Genomic DNA, 18368 nt, shown 5'->3' with positions numbered 1-18368 from the left:
CTAGAATTTGTAGCACATTTACCACGGGGCTTTAGGCAGAATAAGCATACTGATGTTACATACACGGATTTTAGTAAAGCTTTTGAATAAACTTAGTCTTCTTGGTTTTATTTCTAAATATTAAATTAGGATACTTAGTAATAGAACTCAACAAGTTATATTTAACTTTTTCTGATTTAATTAATGTCCTTTCAAGCGTTCCTTGAAGTAAGATCTGGGTCCAATTCGGTTCTTGTTATTTATTAATGATATGTATATCATCTGTTGTTAAGTACTCAAGAGTCGACATATAACGACGATGTAAAACTTTTTAAATCATTTACTTTAAATAGTGAAAGATGTCAGTTACAAACAGACTTAAATATTTTAGTTTCTTGGAATGTTAGAACTGATATGCCATTGAACCTTCAAAAATGTAAAACGATGAGCTTTTCCCCGTAGATCTGTAGACCCTATTTCATACGTTTTACAAAACTTTAGCTTGGAGAAAGTATGAAGTTTTGTTGATCTGGGAATAACTATGGACCCCAAATTCAATTTTAATTTTCATGCATCTTCCATGGTTTTTAAAGCTAAAGGCCTTCTTAGTTTTGTTAAACGTTGGTGTAAAAAGTTTAGAGATCCGCTTACTACAAAAATAATTTTTATATCTCTGGAGAGGCCTATACTAGAGTATGCTTCTGTGATATGGAACCCTAGTTATCAAGTCCATTCGGAAAAGTTAGATTCCGTTCAAAACAAAAGTGTACTTTTTGCCTTAAGTCATTTTCATTGGGATTTCAGATTAAATATCCCCATATACTATTCGTTTAACACTTTTAAATCTACATACACTCGCTAGTCGTAGGGAAAGCTTGGTAAAATATTTTTGATAAAACTTATGAATGGGTCAATCTGTAGTCCATCTCTGTTGTCTGATATTAATTTTAACGCTCTCGTTCGCTCAACCAGACAGTTTATAGCTTTACTTTAAAATTTTCTTGAACAAATTTTGAAATGTTGTAATCTCAATCAATCCTCCAAAAAATTAATGGTTCGAAATTAACCTAGCATTTATTTCTATTTCTTCTGTTACCAGCCAATGATGTTTTTTCCTGTTCTTCATAAAAAGTGTTTTTTTAGACATGTCGTTTTCAAGAAGAAGTAAAAGAGAAGAACTTAGTTTTATGTTTAAAAAATGTTTTTGAGCAAGTGGCCGCTGTGGCTGATTCGAATAAATACCTACCAGGAGACTAAATGTTCGACCACTTTTTCTGTTCACAGTTGCCAATCCTATCGAGCATAACCGCGTAGACAAGCGATTTGACATAATCGACGATCTTAACGGCCGTGTCACAGGCTACGAGAATGCGCTCACCAAAAATTTACTTCATGATTGTTTCATGGGCTGTATGGCATGTAGCGCCATAGTATTGGAACCATAGGTTATCAAACAACATTCTCCAATTCAGGCATGAAAAAGGCTTATTTTTTGAAGAAATATTGATCTTAATAGTGAGGTTTATCATTATTCTAAATACGAAAATTTTGCTTATTAGCGTACCTCTTCAACCAAAAGTGAGCTTCATCGCTGGACAAAATTTTCTTGAGAAAATCGAGATCGTTAGGGTTCTGGCTTTGTGGCCATTTACCGAAGCAGCGAAGCACTTTATGCAATAATTGTTTTTTTTTTTTTCAATTAACTTAGTAGCAATATAGTGCGATACACTGTTTTTAGCGTTTTTCGAACTTTCCGTTACAATTTATGTAATACTATTCTGTCTAGTATTGACATATATGTAGTTCTGTATAGCTTCATATATGAAAGAAGAGTAACGTTGAAATATGCTATACTGCTTTTCATTAACTACCGACTTCGATTTGTGGACTTTGCCGCATTAATCGCTATACTGGTTTCTCTTTGACACATACATAGGATACCTTTTTTATTTCGGGATTAGAGAACTTAAACAATTTTTGAATAATCGAAATTCGCTTTATCGTTTTTCAAAATATTCTGCATTAAGATCTATACACTTTTGCATGCATTTTAAATAATTGTCGAATTATAATTTTATTGAAGTATCTCCAAAACATTCATGCTGATCTCATTAACCGCCTCTTCAGGTGTCAAAAAACCTTGACCAACTATGGGGAACGTATTTTTTACGAACGGGAATAAAACGAAGTCATTCGGTCCCATGTTAGGACTATACGGTGGATGATTCATCAAATTGATGTTCTGAATATTCAAAAATGCAAACCTTTTTTTCGGTTGGGTTTCCTAACTTCTTGAAAGACAACTGGCAAAAAAATTTATGAACCACTCAGAATGTTCTGACTTGTTCTAGTAGTATGATTACGACATGTTCAGTTTTCTTAAAAAAAAGCCTAGCAAGTAGTGGAAGTACTTCGTGTGCGAGCAACTTTTGTTGGATTCCGCTCAATGTGAAACATCTACAAGTAAACAGTCAACTGCTGTTCGAACGGATACGCGTCAATCCACTTTTCACAATCTGTCACGATTTCATAGAAATGTTTCGCAGCACCACTATCGTATTTTGAAACACTTCTCTTGACCAATTGACACGAGCCCTTTTTTGAAACAACAATCTTAGAGTATCTACGACCTCGATTGTAATCAAAATGCCAACAAAAACACTGGTTGTCAAAACGATCTAAGTATTTACCGTCAAAGGTGTCAAACTTTCCAATGTTCCATGGGTTTCCACGGGTAAGAAACAGACTTTTTTCATCAATTTTTTCTCATATAAAAAATGAAAAATTTTATTCGAATTTTTTTAATATTACAAACCTACACCATTAATTCTGTAATTTTTGTAAAAAAAAAAAATATTTTAAACCTGGACAATTCGACGCCATTTCCGGTGATCCCTCGGAAACAATGCGCCCACGTTGCAGAATAACTCCTTACAGGATCATTTAAAGTGAAAAAATACCTGTTTTAATTAAAACTTTAAGTTATAATTTGGACAAAGGTAAAAAAAATGGATTTTTAGCAGACATTTTTTCAAAAAAATTAAAATTTCAGGAATTTTTTTTTTCAAATAGTAGTAATCGAATAAAAATCCTTCGCCTAAGTCTTTAAAAATTGTATGTCGATATTACCAAACGACTACAGATACAAAGTTACGAGAAAAACGCGTTTAAAGAGGCGCACTTAACCCAGCTATCCTCGAGCGCTCAAGTTCTCAACGCCGTATCTCCGAAACTATTACTCGGATCAACTTAAAAAGACAATATTCGGTAAACAAAATTAGATTTTTTGAAACAGTAAGCCTATGAACCCCTGGAGCATTTTGACGACAAGAAATAAAACGAATTGGATTTTTATTTAGATTTTTTCAATTTCATTTTGGTTTATTGCACAAATACTCGTACAATGTACATTACTAAATTTGTTTATTTTTGTTGTTTAATTATTTGAGTAGTAATTTGTGGGTAGTTAATCTAATAAATGAGAGAATTTAATAGAATTAGTTAGAATTACAGTTTACGATTAAACTAAATTTAGTTATGAACATAAAGTGCCGTTAGCACTTAACACTTTACAAAGCACTCCCATTATATGTATATATATATATTAGTCACATATTTTTTTCATTTTTTAATTGTTAATATTACTTTTGTTGTTTTTTTTTTGTTTTATTTTCATTCGCTAATTACAAACATACATACATTTTCACTTACAATATTAACCCACTATATATAAAATAGCATATGAATCAAACAATATACATACATTGGTAAATATTCTGCAAGTCGAAACGATTCAACACGCAAACACAAGCATAAGGTCCACCAAAAATTAAAAAATAAATTACAATGCAACTTTTATACATACATTACACTTAAACTAGTCTGACAATTTCACAAAATACTCAAAAAAAAAACTCGCAAACTCAAATCAAGCAAAGAGCAAACCAAACACAACAGCGCGGCGCAGCAACAAAACACGATTTGGAAATGATTTCATTTTTGACTAACAGAAAGTTGAGAGTTTTCAAAAAAATATAACAGCGGCACGCACACATACATATATGTACATATATTTGTTGGTATGCGTTGCAGCTCATTTCATACGCATTTCACTTGCATTTTTTACACTTACTATATTTACAGTTATTATTTATGCACACTACTGCTTTTTTTAAATATTATCTATAACTAAAACAACAAAATATTTGCTCCTTTGCTTGTTTGCTTGCAAACTCAAATTGTAGCTAATTCAGGCAGACTTAACAACAATAATTTGTTTCCCTCTTTCTTCTATACAGATTCTAACGGTTTTGCAGTTTTCAAGTGAAATCAGTTTCGCACAATTTATGTAAATATAAATATGTGTATATCGTACATAAATAAGTAGCGAAATTGTGTATAAATATTTATATGTATGTAAATCATATTTCAATATGCAATATTTTTATAGTAACTACTAATAATATTTATGTGGATTGCCATCATTCAATATAAATTACAACAAAACATTATAAAATCGAGCTCAACAAAAACGCAAGCCTTCCAATATATTAAAATATAATAATAATGTATAAAAAATTAAATAAATAAGAAATAATGTAAATGTTTTAGCAAAATAAATCGCATGCGATAAATTTCCCGCTTGTAGCATATACAAGAGCTGCTGCTTAACTAGTTTACATTTAGTTATGTTTTTAACAAAAATAAAACGAGTTTTATTTACAACTAAGATCGCTACAACATCTAGCGTCTAATTTGGGTATTTTTGTTTGTTTTTGCTATTTTCGCTGGTGTGTCAAAAAAACTATTATAGCTTGGTTACAATGCAATCAATAAAGTCTTGGGTGTGTGAAACCCCTTTCAGGTCCAAATTCAATTTCTAAAAAAAATTTTTATGCGATTTTAACATGAACGCCAGCATGCGTTTTTCGGCGACTTAAAACAATATTCATAATATAATATCTAGTTTCCTTTGCAATTATGCAAATACTCAAGTTTGTACAGCATATTCATTTAACAACTAAAATAGAAAAAGCTAAAAGGTATCTTAAACACTTCGTGATACCTTCTAAACCTTGATAAAACTACGAGTAAGGCACAATTTTTGTTTCTCTTGGTTATGTGTTATCCTAGAGCGGATATTCAATGTACAATGCATAAATATGTATAAACGACGAACTAAAGTAAAAAACGAAAATAATATATACATACAACTATAAAATATACAGTTAAGCAACGCGGTGTGGCTTCAAACTTCCACACCGTAATTGCGATCGACCACGTAGTCGTAGCGGTCGTCTTTCTGCTCGCCATTTGCGCCATTGCTGTTGTTGCTGTTTAGATGCGCCTTTGCAGCCACGGCACTTGTGCTCGGCATTGGCATGTCCGTATTGGCGACGTTCGCTTTTGCCGCTGCCGCTGCTGCTGCTGCGGCCGCAGCTGCTGTGCTCTTGGCCGCGTTCAGTTCCCGACGACTGACTGCGATGCCCAAATGATTCTCACTGAGATTCTTATTTCGATTATTGCTGGCCACGAGCGCTGTATTGATAGCGATCGCTGTTTCGCGTGCCTTGTCCTCTTCGTCGTCCTCCTCTTCGTCTTCCTCTTCGATCAGATCGGCATCGGGCAAAACGTAGTCGGCGCGATCTGGTAAGTCGGGCACTGGTAGGCCCTTGCGTGTGAAGAAGGTCATTTTCTCTCTGCGAAAAGGAGAATATGAATTGCAATTTAGTATTGTTTTCAAACGGGCTGCTAATTGTATAAATGCGTTTAATGCGATAGAACAAATTTTTCACTCACTTGAAGGACAACAAATCGGGTGATCCCTTCGGCACCTTGGTTTTGCGCAGCTTATGAATTTCTTTGGCAGTTTTCATCAAAAGCTTATGCAATTGCTTCTCCTCAGGGCATTTGGCCGGATCAGCACGCTCGACCAAGCGTTGGAACTCCTCGTTCTCAATAGCCCAGGCGGCAATTAAGGGATCGCGATTATCACGACCCTTCTCCAGACTAAAGTAGTAAAGAAAGAAAATGAACACGTTGAGTACACTGTCTTGCTCTCAACTGACGTAAACTTTTACTTACACTTGTTTCAAGTTCTGCAATTTGGCAATTTGATCATTTAGGAAATCTAATTTGCTATGCTGCGCTTGCAGATCCAGCTCCAAGTCCAAGCTAGTTCTCGGTATATGTGTATGACGGAGTTCTGTAATAAAAATACCGTTAAAAGTATTATTAAATGTACTGAACGGCAATTTTAAGAGCTTTCGATATTCCACTTACTCGTCATTTGCTTTGGCGCTTTGGTGTGGAAGCGTAGCGAACGTCGCTCGACGGCACCGCGATGGAAGGGATGCGGCGTTACGCCGAAATGCATTGCCGAATCCGAGTCGGAGCGATTAAGTCGACAAATGTAACGGTTCTTATTTACGGCCGCTGAGGGCGTGAATGTCTGCGAACGCTTTACCGGCCTATCGTCGGCCATTTGCTGTTGCTGTTGTGAAGCACGCAATTTTTCGGGTGCAAACGCGCACTCGGTGTTTGTTTCCTTGTCCGCATATTCTTGCTTAATCAGATCGATGCAATTATAGGCCTCCAGCATTTTCTTTGTGAAGTCTGTCAAGGTGCGAGAAAATAAGTATGTAAGTACAAGTCTCGACGTTTTATCCTACTTTCTTTCGAACTTACCAGCTGTCAGTTCCTCCAACTCATTGTCGTCATCGTCGTCCTCATCATCATCCTCCTCATCTTCATCATCCTCATCGTTTACACTCAGTTGCTCTATTTCCTCAGTGATTTGTGCCTGCATCTCGAAGGGCGGCACTTGGTTGCGTGTCAGCGTTGAGGTTTGTGACGAGGTAATTGTCGATTCATCGGACGACTCCTCCTTGGCGACATTTGGTGCATTTGCGCCGGCAGCATTGGCTGCGGACGCATGTGGCGCTGCAGCCGTAGAAGTTGTGGCTGCGGCAGTAACGCCAGCAGCGGCTGCGGCAGCGGCTGCCGCACTCGTTGAGGGCATATCTAGTGGCTCAAATGTTGGCATAAATTTAGAGCTGAGCACATTGTACCACTTGAGCGTGGAATCGTCGGCATTGAATTCGGCCATGCTGATCTGTACGGTGCCCTGTGTGTAGCAAAAATTGTAATTGTTATTGAAGAACAGATATTTATGTGACCAGCTTGATAACTTACGATAATCTCCTCTTTCTGGCCGGTCATGCTGACCACAGTGACCTGCAAACTCTTCGTCTGCAGTTTGCTGAGCGTTATCGGCACGGCAAAGGTGTCACTGAAGACAGGTTTCTGGAAGTCTGACATGGGTTTTGTGCGAATCGAAGTAAGCGAATTGGGCAACAAAGCGGCGCGTAAATAACTATTAAAGTAGAGGAATGTCTGTTAAATGATTATTGTCATAATATTTGTAAAGTTAACTTACACTTGTGAATTGTCCGCGGTCGCAGTCCACAGCGCTGAGAGATTGTTCGCACGTTCTAGCGATACGACTAGTAGACCCTTATCCTTCAGATATTTCAGCCCGATCTGCACTTGCGCCAGCTCCTTACGCGGGAAATGTGCGCGCGAAGCTTCAAAAACGCCAGAGTCGCCGGCGACTGATTCATTGCTTACCGCCGCAGATACAGAACGTGTATTCGAGGACGATGACGAACGGCTGAGCATCTCTTGCGGCAGATCCAGCAAAGATGGTTTTTCGGAAATTGGCGACAACGGCGCAGCGGGCAGATTAAGTGGTGCGGATAAGTTAAGTTTCTGCAGTTTGGCCTCCAACACCATACAATCCAGCAGTGTTGAGTCCAAGTCCTGTGCATGTGTACGTGCCATTGCAGCAGCCAATGCTGGATTTGGCTGGTAGAGTGGTGGCAAAGCGGCACCTGTAGGTGTGTTGGCATAGGTCGGCTCCTCCTTGAGCCGCTGGCTGCTGATCGCTACTTGATCGGCACTTGCATTGTATTTCATAGGCGAGGCGGGTGGTGTTTCCATAGACAGGCTGCTACGCGGCGATAGCGACAACTCCGATGAGGGTTGCTGTTGTAGCTGTGGATGCGCATGCGTAACCGTATGCATTTGTGACTGGTGCTGTTGTTGTAGCTGCATCTGCGCTTGTGCGGCTTGCAGTTGTTGCTGTTGGTAGAAACGCTGTGAGCGACGCTGCAAATCGATCACATCGATTTGTGAATCGACAGCGAATGGATCGATGTAGATGTCGGTGAAGCTGAGCGCGCTCTTGCTGCTCGCCGTCGACAATGAACCCAGACTAGAACCACTGCTAATGGAGAATGTGCTCTCCGATGAGAATGACTTGAGACGTTCCTCCAGTTTCTTTGTAGATTTGAGCGCTTCCTGCAGCTCTCCAACCAGCAACTGCTTTTCTTCATGGAAACGCAAACGTTTCGCTATGCATTGATTTGTAGCCTCGTACGCCTCTTTCAGATCTTCCTCAAGTTTGCGGCGTGTTTGCTGTATAACGTGCACTTCTTCATGTGGACGCGACTCCATCGAAATGCTATTCAAATCGGTCAGTAGTTTCTCCTTTTCTTGTATCAGCAAAATGCGGTCCTTGTCAGACTCCAACTGGCCGGGATCGATACGTTCCACATGATCCACCAACTGCTGTTGCAATTTCTTAATATGTTTGCGCCATTCGGAGTACTGCAATTTCGTCTTGGCCATCTCGGCGAAACGTGCGCCACTATTCATATCGCCCGCGCCACACAGATCTGTCTGTGAGGCGACGCATACGCGATCAAACGGTGAGGCGGCATTCATTAGCTCAGCATTCTCATCGTTGATCTGTTGGCGGCTCAGCTCATTCTTAATCTCCACCAAACTGCGCATCAGCTCTTCGCGCACCTTCTCACCGGACACCAGCGACTTGTGCACCTTAAGCATCTCCTCGCGTATGGCCTGCACTTCAGCGATGTCATAGCAACCATTCTGTCGTGCATTGATCTTCTCGCCCACCGAGTACAGCGTATTCATGCCGCGTTGCGTGTGCGTTATGTCGTGTGTGATGTGCTTCAGTTCCTGCCGCAGCAGACGTACACGCTCCCACGATGAGGCGACCTCGGCACGCAACAAATCGGGATCGTGTCGACTCATTGAGCTCGAAGAGGAACACACTGCAATAAGAAAAGCGATTGTTAGCAAAATAATTAGTAAATTGGAATAAACTTGTACTACACTAAAGACACTTACAACTACTTCGACTGGTCGCCAATTTATTCAGCTGATTATACTCTTCCTGCGCTATCTGCAAACGCTGCTTCTTAATATCATACAGTTCACGCTTGTTCTCCAATTGATCTTGTGCGGCCGACAGGTAATCGCTTAGCATTTGCTCTTGCACGCTCTTCCATTCTTGGCGCGGATCCTCCAGCTGTGTCGACTGCTCTATGTGATTGATGTAGTAGCGTCCTATATGTGGATCGTAGGCTTCCTCCCAGCCATGCGGCAGCTCATCGCCGACACAATCTTCGAACGACTGTGGTTTGGTATAACTGCAAGTAGCGGAAAACGGAAATACCACGTAAATACAAAATATATAAAAGGTGAGTTGTATACAGGTGTTGTTGTTGGTGTGTTGCTGTGTGAATATGTAAATATTTGCCTGCGTTTCTAATCTATGGCCTAGTATCTATAATAATCACCGACTTCCTGTTCAAAGCGCGCCACAGTGATGAGTGTGCTTTGTTGGTCTTCGGAAATACTTTGGCGCTGTGACAATCGCGACGATACCAGTAATCAAACCGCTAAGTGGCTGGCTACTTGTACGCCAGCATACTTGATTAGCTATTAGGCGGCGGCGTTAGCGCGTTGTAGTTGCGCGTGGGGAAACAAGTTTCCATTAAACGCTTGACTCATAATCACCCATTTCCCACGCTATTTAAAGTACACACAGTTTTACGTACCAAAGCATATGTGTGTCTGTTCATAGCTAAGCGGTCTTTAATGTTTGCTGGAAACTGTTTAATCATGCAAATCAATGCGAGCCACTGGACAAACAAGTGCATATATGTCTATATATGTGATATTTTTAATTCAAACAGATATTTATTTGATAATGAGTAGAATAAATAAATACTTTTCTCAAATACCTTGCGCGCTATCTGCTTATACCTATGAAGTCATATCCGCCTAAGAATAAAAACAAAATGCTTCGGGTGTGATAGATTTTTTGGCATAAATTGGTATATATATTCATAGTTAAATTAGATCAGCACTAAATGCTAACTCAGGTCATCCAAATCCATCAAAGTTTAGTTAAGTGTGAAAACTGTAGACGGGAGTAACTTAAAAAGTGTGAAGACGGTGTGTAGTGTACTAATAACAGAACCAATTAATATTTTAGCTTTTCAATATAATAAGTACAATTATTGTACGAGATATTAGAACAGCGTTAAAGTCAACGCTGATATACATAATATTTTATTACTACTGCCTCCATAAATTAATTTTAAAAGTTTTTATAACAAATTTAAATAATTTATTGTGTAATAAAAGAGTCAAATTTTGGTAGGCGAATGAAGCTGAGACATATTATATTTTGAACTAGATATAAAAAAATTTTGTTCTTAATATGACAAATTGAAATTGAGATTCGCAGTTCAAGTTGTTGTGGGTGATCATGAGATTTAATGAAAATTTCGAACTACCACTTCGATGTATGAAAGAATGTTTATTGACTATTACTATTTTTTTTTTTTTAATTTCATCAATTTTATTTGTTTCTTGTTATGTTTTTTGTTTTATTTTGAACTTTATTTTTGTTTTAATTTAATTTTGATAAATTTTAAATTAATATAAATTGTATTCTCAATAAAGATTAATATAAAAAGATTATATAAAAAATAAAATAATAACATAAAAACATAAAAACATACACAATTATATAAACTAAGAAAAACATAAAAAATATAAAACTAAGTAAATTGAGAGAATTAGAAAAATAAATTAGAAAAAATTAAAGATTAAAACAGAAATATTTAATTTAATAATATTTATAACGTATATGTATATTTTTAGTTTTTTTCTAATATTATTAATTAATTTAATTTTATAATTTTTGTTTTTTATATTTTATTATTTAATATATTTCTTTTTGCATTAACCTTTTTTGAGAAATTTTATTTTTTTGTATAATTTTATATGTATATATACAAGTATTATTATTTATTTATTAGCTTAGACTCTTTTTAAACTTATTTGTCAAATTTTCTTAATTTATTTTTTTTTATACATTTTCTAATTTTTATTTTTTGTTATTTATAATAATAACTTTTAAGAAGAATAATAACCGCAAATCAACTTTGCTGGAAATGCCTTCAAAATTAAATTTAATGATTTAATTTTCCAGCATGTGGTTGTATTTTTTTAATTAATTTTTTCTTAGAAATAATTTTTTCTTTAATAATTAATTTTTTTGTCTTATTACATTTTTAAGGTTGTTTTTAGTTATTATTATTTTCTTTTTCTTTTTTCTCTTTAACCTTACAATATTATTTTTTTTAACATAATTTGTATTGATAGTAAGTAAAGCAAACTTTACTTAGCTAGAAATACCTTCAAAATTATATTTAGTTTTTTTTTTGTATAAATTTGTTTTTACTTATTTTTTTATTTATACCTTTTTTATATTGTTTTGACATTTTAATTATTTTCTTTTCCAATTAATTATTTTTTTTTTAATTTTTTTTTATTTTTTATTATTTTTACTTTTTATATTTTATAACTTTTATTTTAAATAAAATTATTAACTTTGCCAGAAATGCCTTTAAACATATATTTATTATTTTTTTTGTCATTTTGTTTTTACTAATTTTTTTTATTATTTATTTTTTTTTTTTTTATTTTTTATATTTTATAATTTTTATTTTAAATAAAATTATTAACTTTGCCAGGAATTGATTCGAAATTTCATATTACAAATTCATTATTTAATAATATATCCATCCGCTCTTTCATGAACTCATCACAATTATCTCGAACTCAATGTTCTCCTATTATTTCTCTTTTTCTCTTTTATTTTAGTTTGTTGTTTAAACAAGTTATGCTCTGTTACTGGGCTGTTAAGTACGCCTTTGTATTCTTTATAAATCATAAGTACCGTTACTTAATTATGTCAAAAAGAGCTTTGTTCAGTTTTGATATGCTGACAAATTTGTGACGGAGTGTCATTGATTAAAATTTGAGCTTTCCAGGAATAACGCTGAGTCACAAGGTGCACTCATATATTTTACATATACTACATATATATAGGAATATATGTATATGGTGAGTAAACACGCCTGTTTATGTACATACTTACTTATGTATGTGTACATAACCATATATGCGAAGATTTATGTTCCTTATGCCTTGCTTAGCAACAGGAAAGTAAAAGTTAAAAAAATAAATGATGAATAATAAAAATTTATTTTCAGGAAATTAATTACAAAATTATGAAGTTTGCTTATATATTTACATATTTTAGATTTAAGTACCCATATATGAACATTTATAACAGTTCTTTCACCCATAGATGTTCTATATACACAAATGTTTAGATATATGTATATGCATTAGAGAGGACAAAAAAAAAAGAAAATCTATAAAAGGGAATATTTTTTTAAGTAGAATTGCGCGAGTTACACATTTTTCTATTTGATAATAAAAAAAATAGAAAACCATTAGGTGGAAGATCTAAACGTTAAGAACTCATACAGATTCCCCGATTTCCCGATTAACAACTCATACTTGGAGAGCCTTTTTTAGAGGTGTCTAACAACCAAATTTTTCAGAGTATCAAGCGAAAAAATTCGCTTTTTTGTTCCACTCTAACGTATATACATATATATGTAACGGGTGATTTTTTTGAGGTTAGGATTTTCATGCATTAGTATTTGACAGATCACGTGGGATTTCAGACATGGTGTCAAAGAGAAAGATGCTCAGTATGCTTTGACATTTCATCATGAATAGACTTACTAACGAGCAACGCTTGCAAATCATTGAATTTTATTACCAAAATCAGTGTTCGGTTCGAAATGTGTTTCGCGCGCGTGTTTTGTTCAGCGATGAGGCTCATTTCTGGTTGAATGGCTACGTAAATAAGCAAAATTGCCGCATTTGGGGTGAAGAGCAACCAGAAGCCGTTCAAGAACTGCCCATGCATCCCGAAAAATGCACTGTTTGGTGTGGTTTGTACGCTGGTGGAATCATTGGACCGTATTTTTTCAAAGATGCTGTTGGACGCAACGTTACGGTGAATGGCGATCGCTATCGTTCGATGCTAACAAACTTTTTGTTGCCAAAAATGGAAGAACTGAACTTGGTTGACATGCGGTTTCAACAAGATGGCGCTACATGCCTCACAGCTCGCGATTCTATGGCCATTTTGAGGGAAAACTTCGGACAACAATTCATCTCAAGAAATGGACCCGTAAGTTGGCCACCAAGATCATGCGATTTAACGCCTTTAGACTATTTTTTGTGGGGCTACGTCAAGTCTAAAGTCTACAGAAATAAGCCAGCAACTATTCCAGCTTTGGAAGACAACATTTCCGAAGAAATTCGGGCTATTCCGGCCGAAATGCTCGAAAAAGTTGCCCAAAATTGGACTTTCCGAATGGACCACCTAAGACGCAGCCGCGGTCAACATTTAAATGAAATTATCTTCAAAAAGTAAATGTCATGAACCAATCTAACGTTTCAAATAAAGAACCGATGAGATTTTGCAAATTTTATGCGTTTTTTTTTAAAAAAAAGTTATCAAGCTCTTAAAAAATCACCCTATACATCCCTACATACATATGTGTATGCTTCCTTCAACTTTTGTGCATGTAAAGCTACTGTCATTATGACTTTTACATAACACCAGCGCGGCAAGTCGCTTCGTCAATGAACTAGAATTTGACCAACCGCAAAAAGCATACACACACACATCCAAAAATAAATTAGTCAGCAACTTTTTCGCAAGCTTCGCTGGAATTATGCTTCACGTTTGCTTACATGGAAAACATATTCGCAAATATTGCAAATTGCAGCAGTTTTCCTTATTTCATTTTATATTTATTTACAAGTAATGATTACTTAATATTCATTTTCGCGAATTAAAAAGCAACAGCATACAAAATATGTGCTAATTGACCAAGAAAGTTCTAATAATTCCAAGCTATTAGAATTGCTGCAACAACTTTCATATGAATGAAGAATTGCACAGCGCCATTAGAGTGGAGGGCGTGCTACACACACACATATGTAGAAAAAAAATATTTGCACTTAACTCAAGCGCTAATCTCTGCATACCTCAAACCGTTTTTTTTTTTTGCCTGTTCTCCGAACACTTAATAGCGTCTCAGGGCGATTAAATTTAATTGCTTATTTTTATTGCACTTTATGTCTTATTGCCGCTTATTTATTATTCACACTTTGGCTTTGGTGACTTATTTCTCTTTTTTTTAGCTTTTCGCTTGTCATTTTAAGCAATCAGCACAATTATTTACGTCACTGCATAGCGCTAACCGCAGCGCCTTGCTGGGTGTCATGTATGCGGGCACGTTCGCCCACCGCGGCGCGGCGGCAATGCGGTTTGTCGCACGGGCGGGTGGCGGCACGAGCGCTAGGCGGTCGAAGCGAAGCGCGGCGGCGACATGAGGAGATGCGCCACTTATTGCGAACGCGCTCAAGATTAATTGATTTCAGTGTAGCCACAAAGTCTCCGCAATCGCCGCCAATGGATCACGATTGCCAGCCTTTATATATGTGCGCGCGTGTGTTAGTATATCAGGCAACATTTTTGGCTGCTAGCCGCTTTGGCTAGTCAATCACTTGGCAACGCGAGCGGCGAGCTATCAGCAGTTATACTTGCTAATATAAGTGTGTGTATGTATGTGTAGACGTAGGTATGTACATATGTAGTATGCAGTGCGCTTTGCCGCCGCTTTGACTTAATGCACTATAATGCGCTTCAACGCCACCTCCGCGCCGCTTAATAGCAATTTAACTGTTGCTTTTCGCATTGCTTAATTTTTCTAGCGAAAAATTCGCTCAAGCTTTGACAGCTGTTAGTAATCAAAACTGTATTTCTGTACACATTCTGTTCGTAGCGCATGTTTATCAACGACATTCCTTATTCATCAGACTTCAATAAAAACGCACACACACATACAACAGCGTATATGAGTATGCGTGTGTGTTATGCATTTGTGTATTTTATAAGTCTAGAAATAGACAAATAAAATTTGCTAGATAAAGCAATTCTGCGAATCGCTCTAAATACCCGCACCGCATTCCTTAAGCTTTTATGCGCTTGTCTGCTTTTGTTGTTGGTTTTAGCTTTATTTTTTGTATTCTGTATAAATTTTTGCTCGCTTTCTTTATGTGCATATATTCGACGTGCGCGATAAAAATTTCTGGCCTCATACAACCGTTACAAGTGGAGAATTTAAGAAAAAATTAATTTACAGAAAATTAAAAAAAACTGAGCTAATTTTTTTTATTTTTCGAAAATTAAAAAAAAACACGAGCGATAATTTTTTAAACAGAAACCTTGAGCTCTAATTCAACTTGAGGTTACATCAACACCGACTTTCGAATCAGAAGTAATTTTTAAGTTCCAAAACGCAACTATTTAGAGAGTGGCGAATCGAACAAGTGTTTGGTATAAATTTAACATACTGTCATAATGGCATAGAAGCTTTTTTTTGAGTCTCCAAGCGTAGAAGACTATCGAATCGAAGAAATTATACTTTCTTGCGCAACAAATAACAATTAGCACCTTTTCCTGTCGAGCAGAGTTTGAATTTTAAGTGTTCTATTAACATAAAAAAGGCAAACGAGTCGCCATTTTTAAAGTGTTATGTATGTATAACTATCATCCATTACCAGTCTTGTAGTTCTTGCAAAATATCCAAACTTTTTTTTTTTAATCTCTTCACAAGCATTCCTATCTGAATAACTGAACAAAATTTACCTCGAAAATGTCTTTCTTCAAATACTTAGTGAAAGTATTTTCAGATATTTCGTTACAAAGTTTCGCAACACAACTAAACTGGTCTAAAAATTATGAAAAAATACAAAATTTGGTATAAAGCAGTAATGACCTTTCTATGCTCTCTTGTAGCGAATTTTACGCACAAACATAGTTGCTGCTTTCAGATAAATTTTTATATGAGTGCTACATTGAAAGATAAAGAGCAGAGAAATAGTGAATCTAGAGAATGATGAATCGAACATGCAACCAACGTAAAGCATATATGCGAGCATGCTGAAATATATGTGAATGGAATAGAGATAAAAAATAACCCTTTAACAGACTCTGTTTTTATTGAATATAGCAGCACAACTTTACTTCGGTTTTTTACATCTAAAGAAAGTATGAAAAAAAAGCTAACCTAACAAGTAGATATGCAGCCAGTCTGTAAGAAGTACTACTTAATCTCTCTACTATCTAGAAGTAGAGTATAAGAACTACTTTCAACTAATCTCTCTACTATCTAGAAGTACTTCTATTCTATTCTAGAAATATTTCTCAATGAGTTTTCAGTGCCTCACAATTTAAAACTATAAAAGCAGTTCGATTGTCTACACAGAGGATTGTACGAGGTTCTGCTTGAAAAGGCGCTGTAATTTGATATATGTATTTGTAAGATATTTTTATAACTGCATAAGCACACATATATACCAAACATAAGTTAGTTATTGGTGCAGCTACATTATCATGAGCCACCCACTATGCTTGTCGGGCAGCCGCAATCAACGTCGCCACCCTTTGTATTGCCAGTTGCGAATGCTACGGGGCTTCTACATAGTTAGTGGCAGAGACACCTGAACTCAAGTCGCTTGTATGTATGTATAGTTGCAAAAAATGCTGAGACAAATCACTCAGACTACAGTAAAACCGTAAATACTCACAAGCACACACACACACAAACTGTATGTGTAAACCGCAAACGACTAAGTTACGCTGGTTGACTTTTAAAGTTTTTTTTTTTGTATTTTTGATGTTTTTCTTTATTTGTTGTCACAGAAGTAATACGGCTTCCTTAAGTTGCAATGCAACACTCAAACTTAAATTAATTCTTATTGATTTTTCTTCTTCCTCGTTGCTTGTCAACAAGCCCTTGTACACTTGTACGCTTCATGCAGCTTACAATACACACTGCTCAAAATAAGCATGTAAATATGTATGCACGTGTGTTTGTGTGCAGCATGTTTGCGCAAATTTAACTTGAATGGCAGTTAATTAGTAGTAATCAGTTAAATTGTCAGTAGACTTCTTACAAATTAAAGTGTCACTTCAGCGCTTTTTCTTTTTTTTCCTTTTAGACGAGTGAATTTTTTTCACAAATTGGCTTGGGTGAATTAGTGCAATGGCTCAAAAGTAATTTTTTTGGTTTTTTATTGAATTAATTTAGGGTGCATACAATTGGTAAATTGGGTTATTGAAAGAAAAGAGTCAACGAATTCACTTTTATTTGAGAAGCTATATTTTTGTGGAGCGACCAAAAGTTGACACAGACTGTGCGGAACCAGTCGTTTGAGTGCTGTTACATGGTATACAATTTTGAAAAGTTTTAAAGTCCATACTGAGATTGATTTCTGCTCTAATGGTTGGACTCTGATGAAAGTGACTGTCAAATGTTTACTATAATTGTAATTAAAATCGGCCCTCTCTTCGTTAATGACGTCACATACCTGTCAAATGTGCGCCAAAAAAGAATACCAAGTCAAAGTTGACGTAATATCAACTATTCTTATTTATAAGGGAAAATAGCGGTAATCCTCACTGTAAGCGCTCTCAGAGCCCAACTTCAATTGACACCTGACAGCATGTGCTCCAAGGTGTGCGCATCATGATCTTACATCGAACCCAACCTAATAAAAACATAACCTAAACTTCTCATCAAATGTAACTTCCATAAAAATATTTCATTTGCAAAATTTAAACGCTCTTAGACCACAAAAATATTTGATTTTAATATAAAAAAAAATCGTTTAAAAAAATTTATTATTTTAACAGACTTTTCAACTTTATTAGCTTAGCGCCGCTGCCAGCAAACACCAATTAGAACAACACAAATTACCTCAAATTATAATATAAACAAAGTACAATAGCAGAAGAGCAAACAATAATAAAAATGCAGATTTTCTGTAGCGGCAGAAATGTCCGCGTGTGTTGGTAATTAAATCACATACAAAATAATTGCACAGGCGGCAGGGGCAGGCATGGAAGAAACGAGTTATTTCAGCAAATTCCACACAAATACAATGACGGTTGTGCCATATGTGTGTGTGTGTGTACATGTGTGTTTTGAACAAATATGACAAAGAGTTTACACTGTTATACATTCCACATGCTCGTCATATAATAAATATATTTGAGTGTTTGA

The 18368-nt window shown here is 35.9% G+C and overlaps 1 protein-coding gene across 1 annotated transcript in view; it reads right to left on the bottom strand.

Moving 5' to 3' along the window:
• Positions 1 to 3339: 3339 nt before the first annotated feature.
• LOC105224608 (protein kibra) overlaps positions 3340 to 18368 on the bottom strand; it is a 57099-nt gene continuing 42070 nt past the window's right edge. The window contains exons 2-9 of the mRNA XM_011202752.4: positions 9196 to 9497; positions 7418 to 9119; positions 7174 to 7354; positions 6667 to 7105; positions 6262 to 6594; positions 6064 to 6184; positions 5779 to 5988; positions 3340 to 5678 (exon numbers count right to left, since the gene is read on the bottom strand). Coding sequence (XP_011201054.2) covers positions 5228 to 5678; positions 5779 to 5988; positions 6064 to 6184; positions 6262 to 6594; positions 6667 to 7105; positions 7174 to 7354; positions 7418 to 9119; positions 9196 to 9497 — 3739 coding nt within the window. The 3' untranslated portion in view covers positions 3340 to 5227. The remainder of the gene's footprint in view (positions 5679 to 5778; positions 5989 to 6063; positions 6185 to 6261; positions 6595 to 6666; positions 7106 to 7173; positions 7355 to 7417; positions 9120 to 9195; positions 9498 to 18368) is intronic.

Source organism: Bactrocera dorsalis, chromosome 2 (assembly GCF_023373825.1).
Source record: "Bactrocera dorsalis isolate Fly_Bdor chromosome 2, ASM2337382v1, whole genome shotgun sequence".
Taxonomy (NCBI): domain Eukaryota; kingdom Metazoa; phylum Arthropoda; class Insecta; order Diptera; family Tephritidae; genus Bactrocera; species Bactrocera dorsalis.
This window is presented reverse-complemented; position numbering and strand designations above follow the sequence as displayed.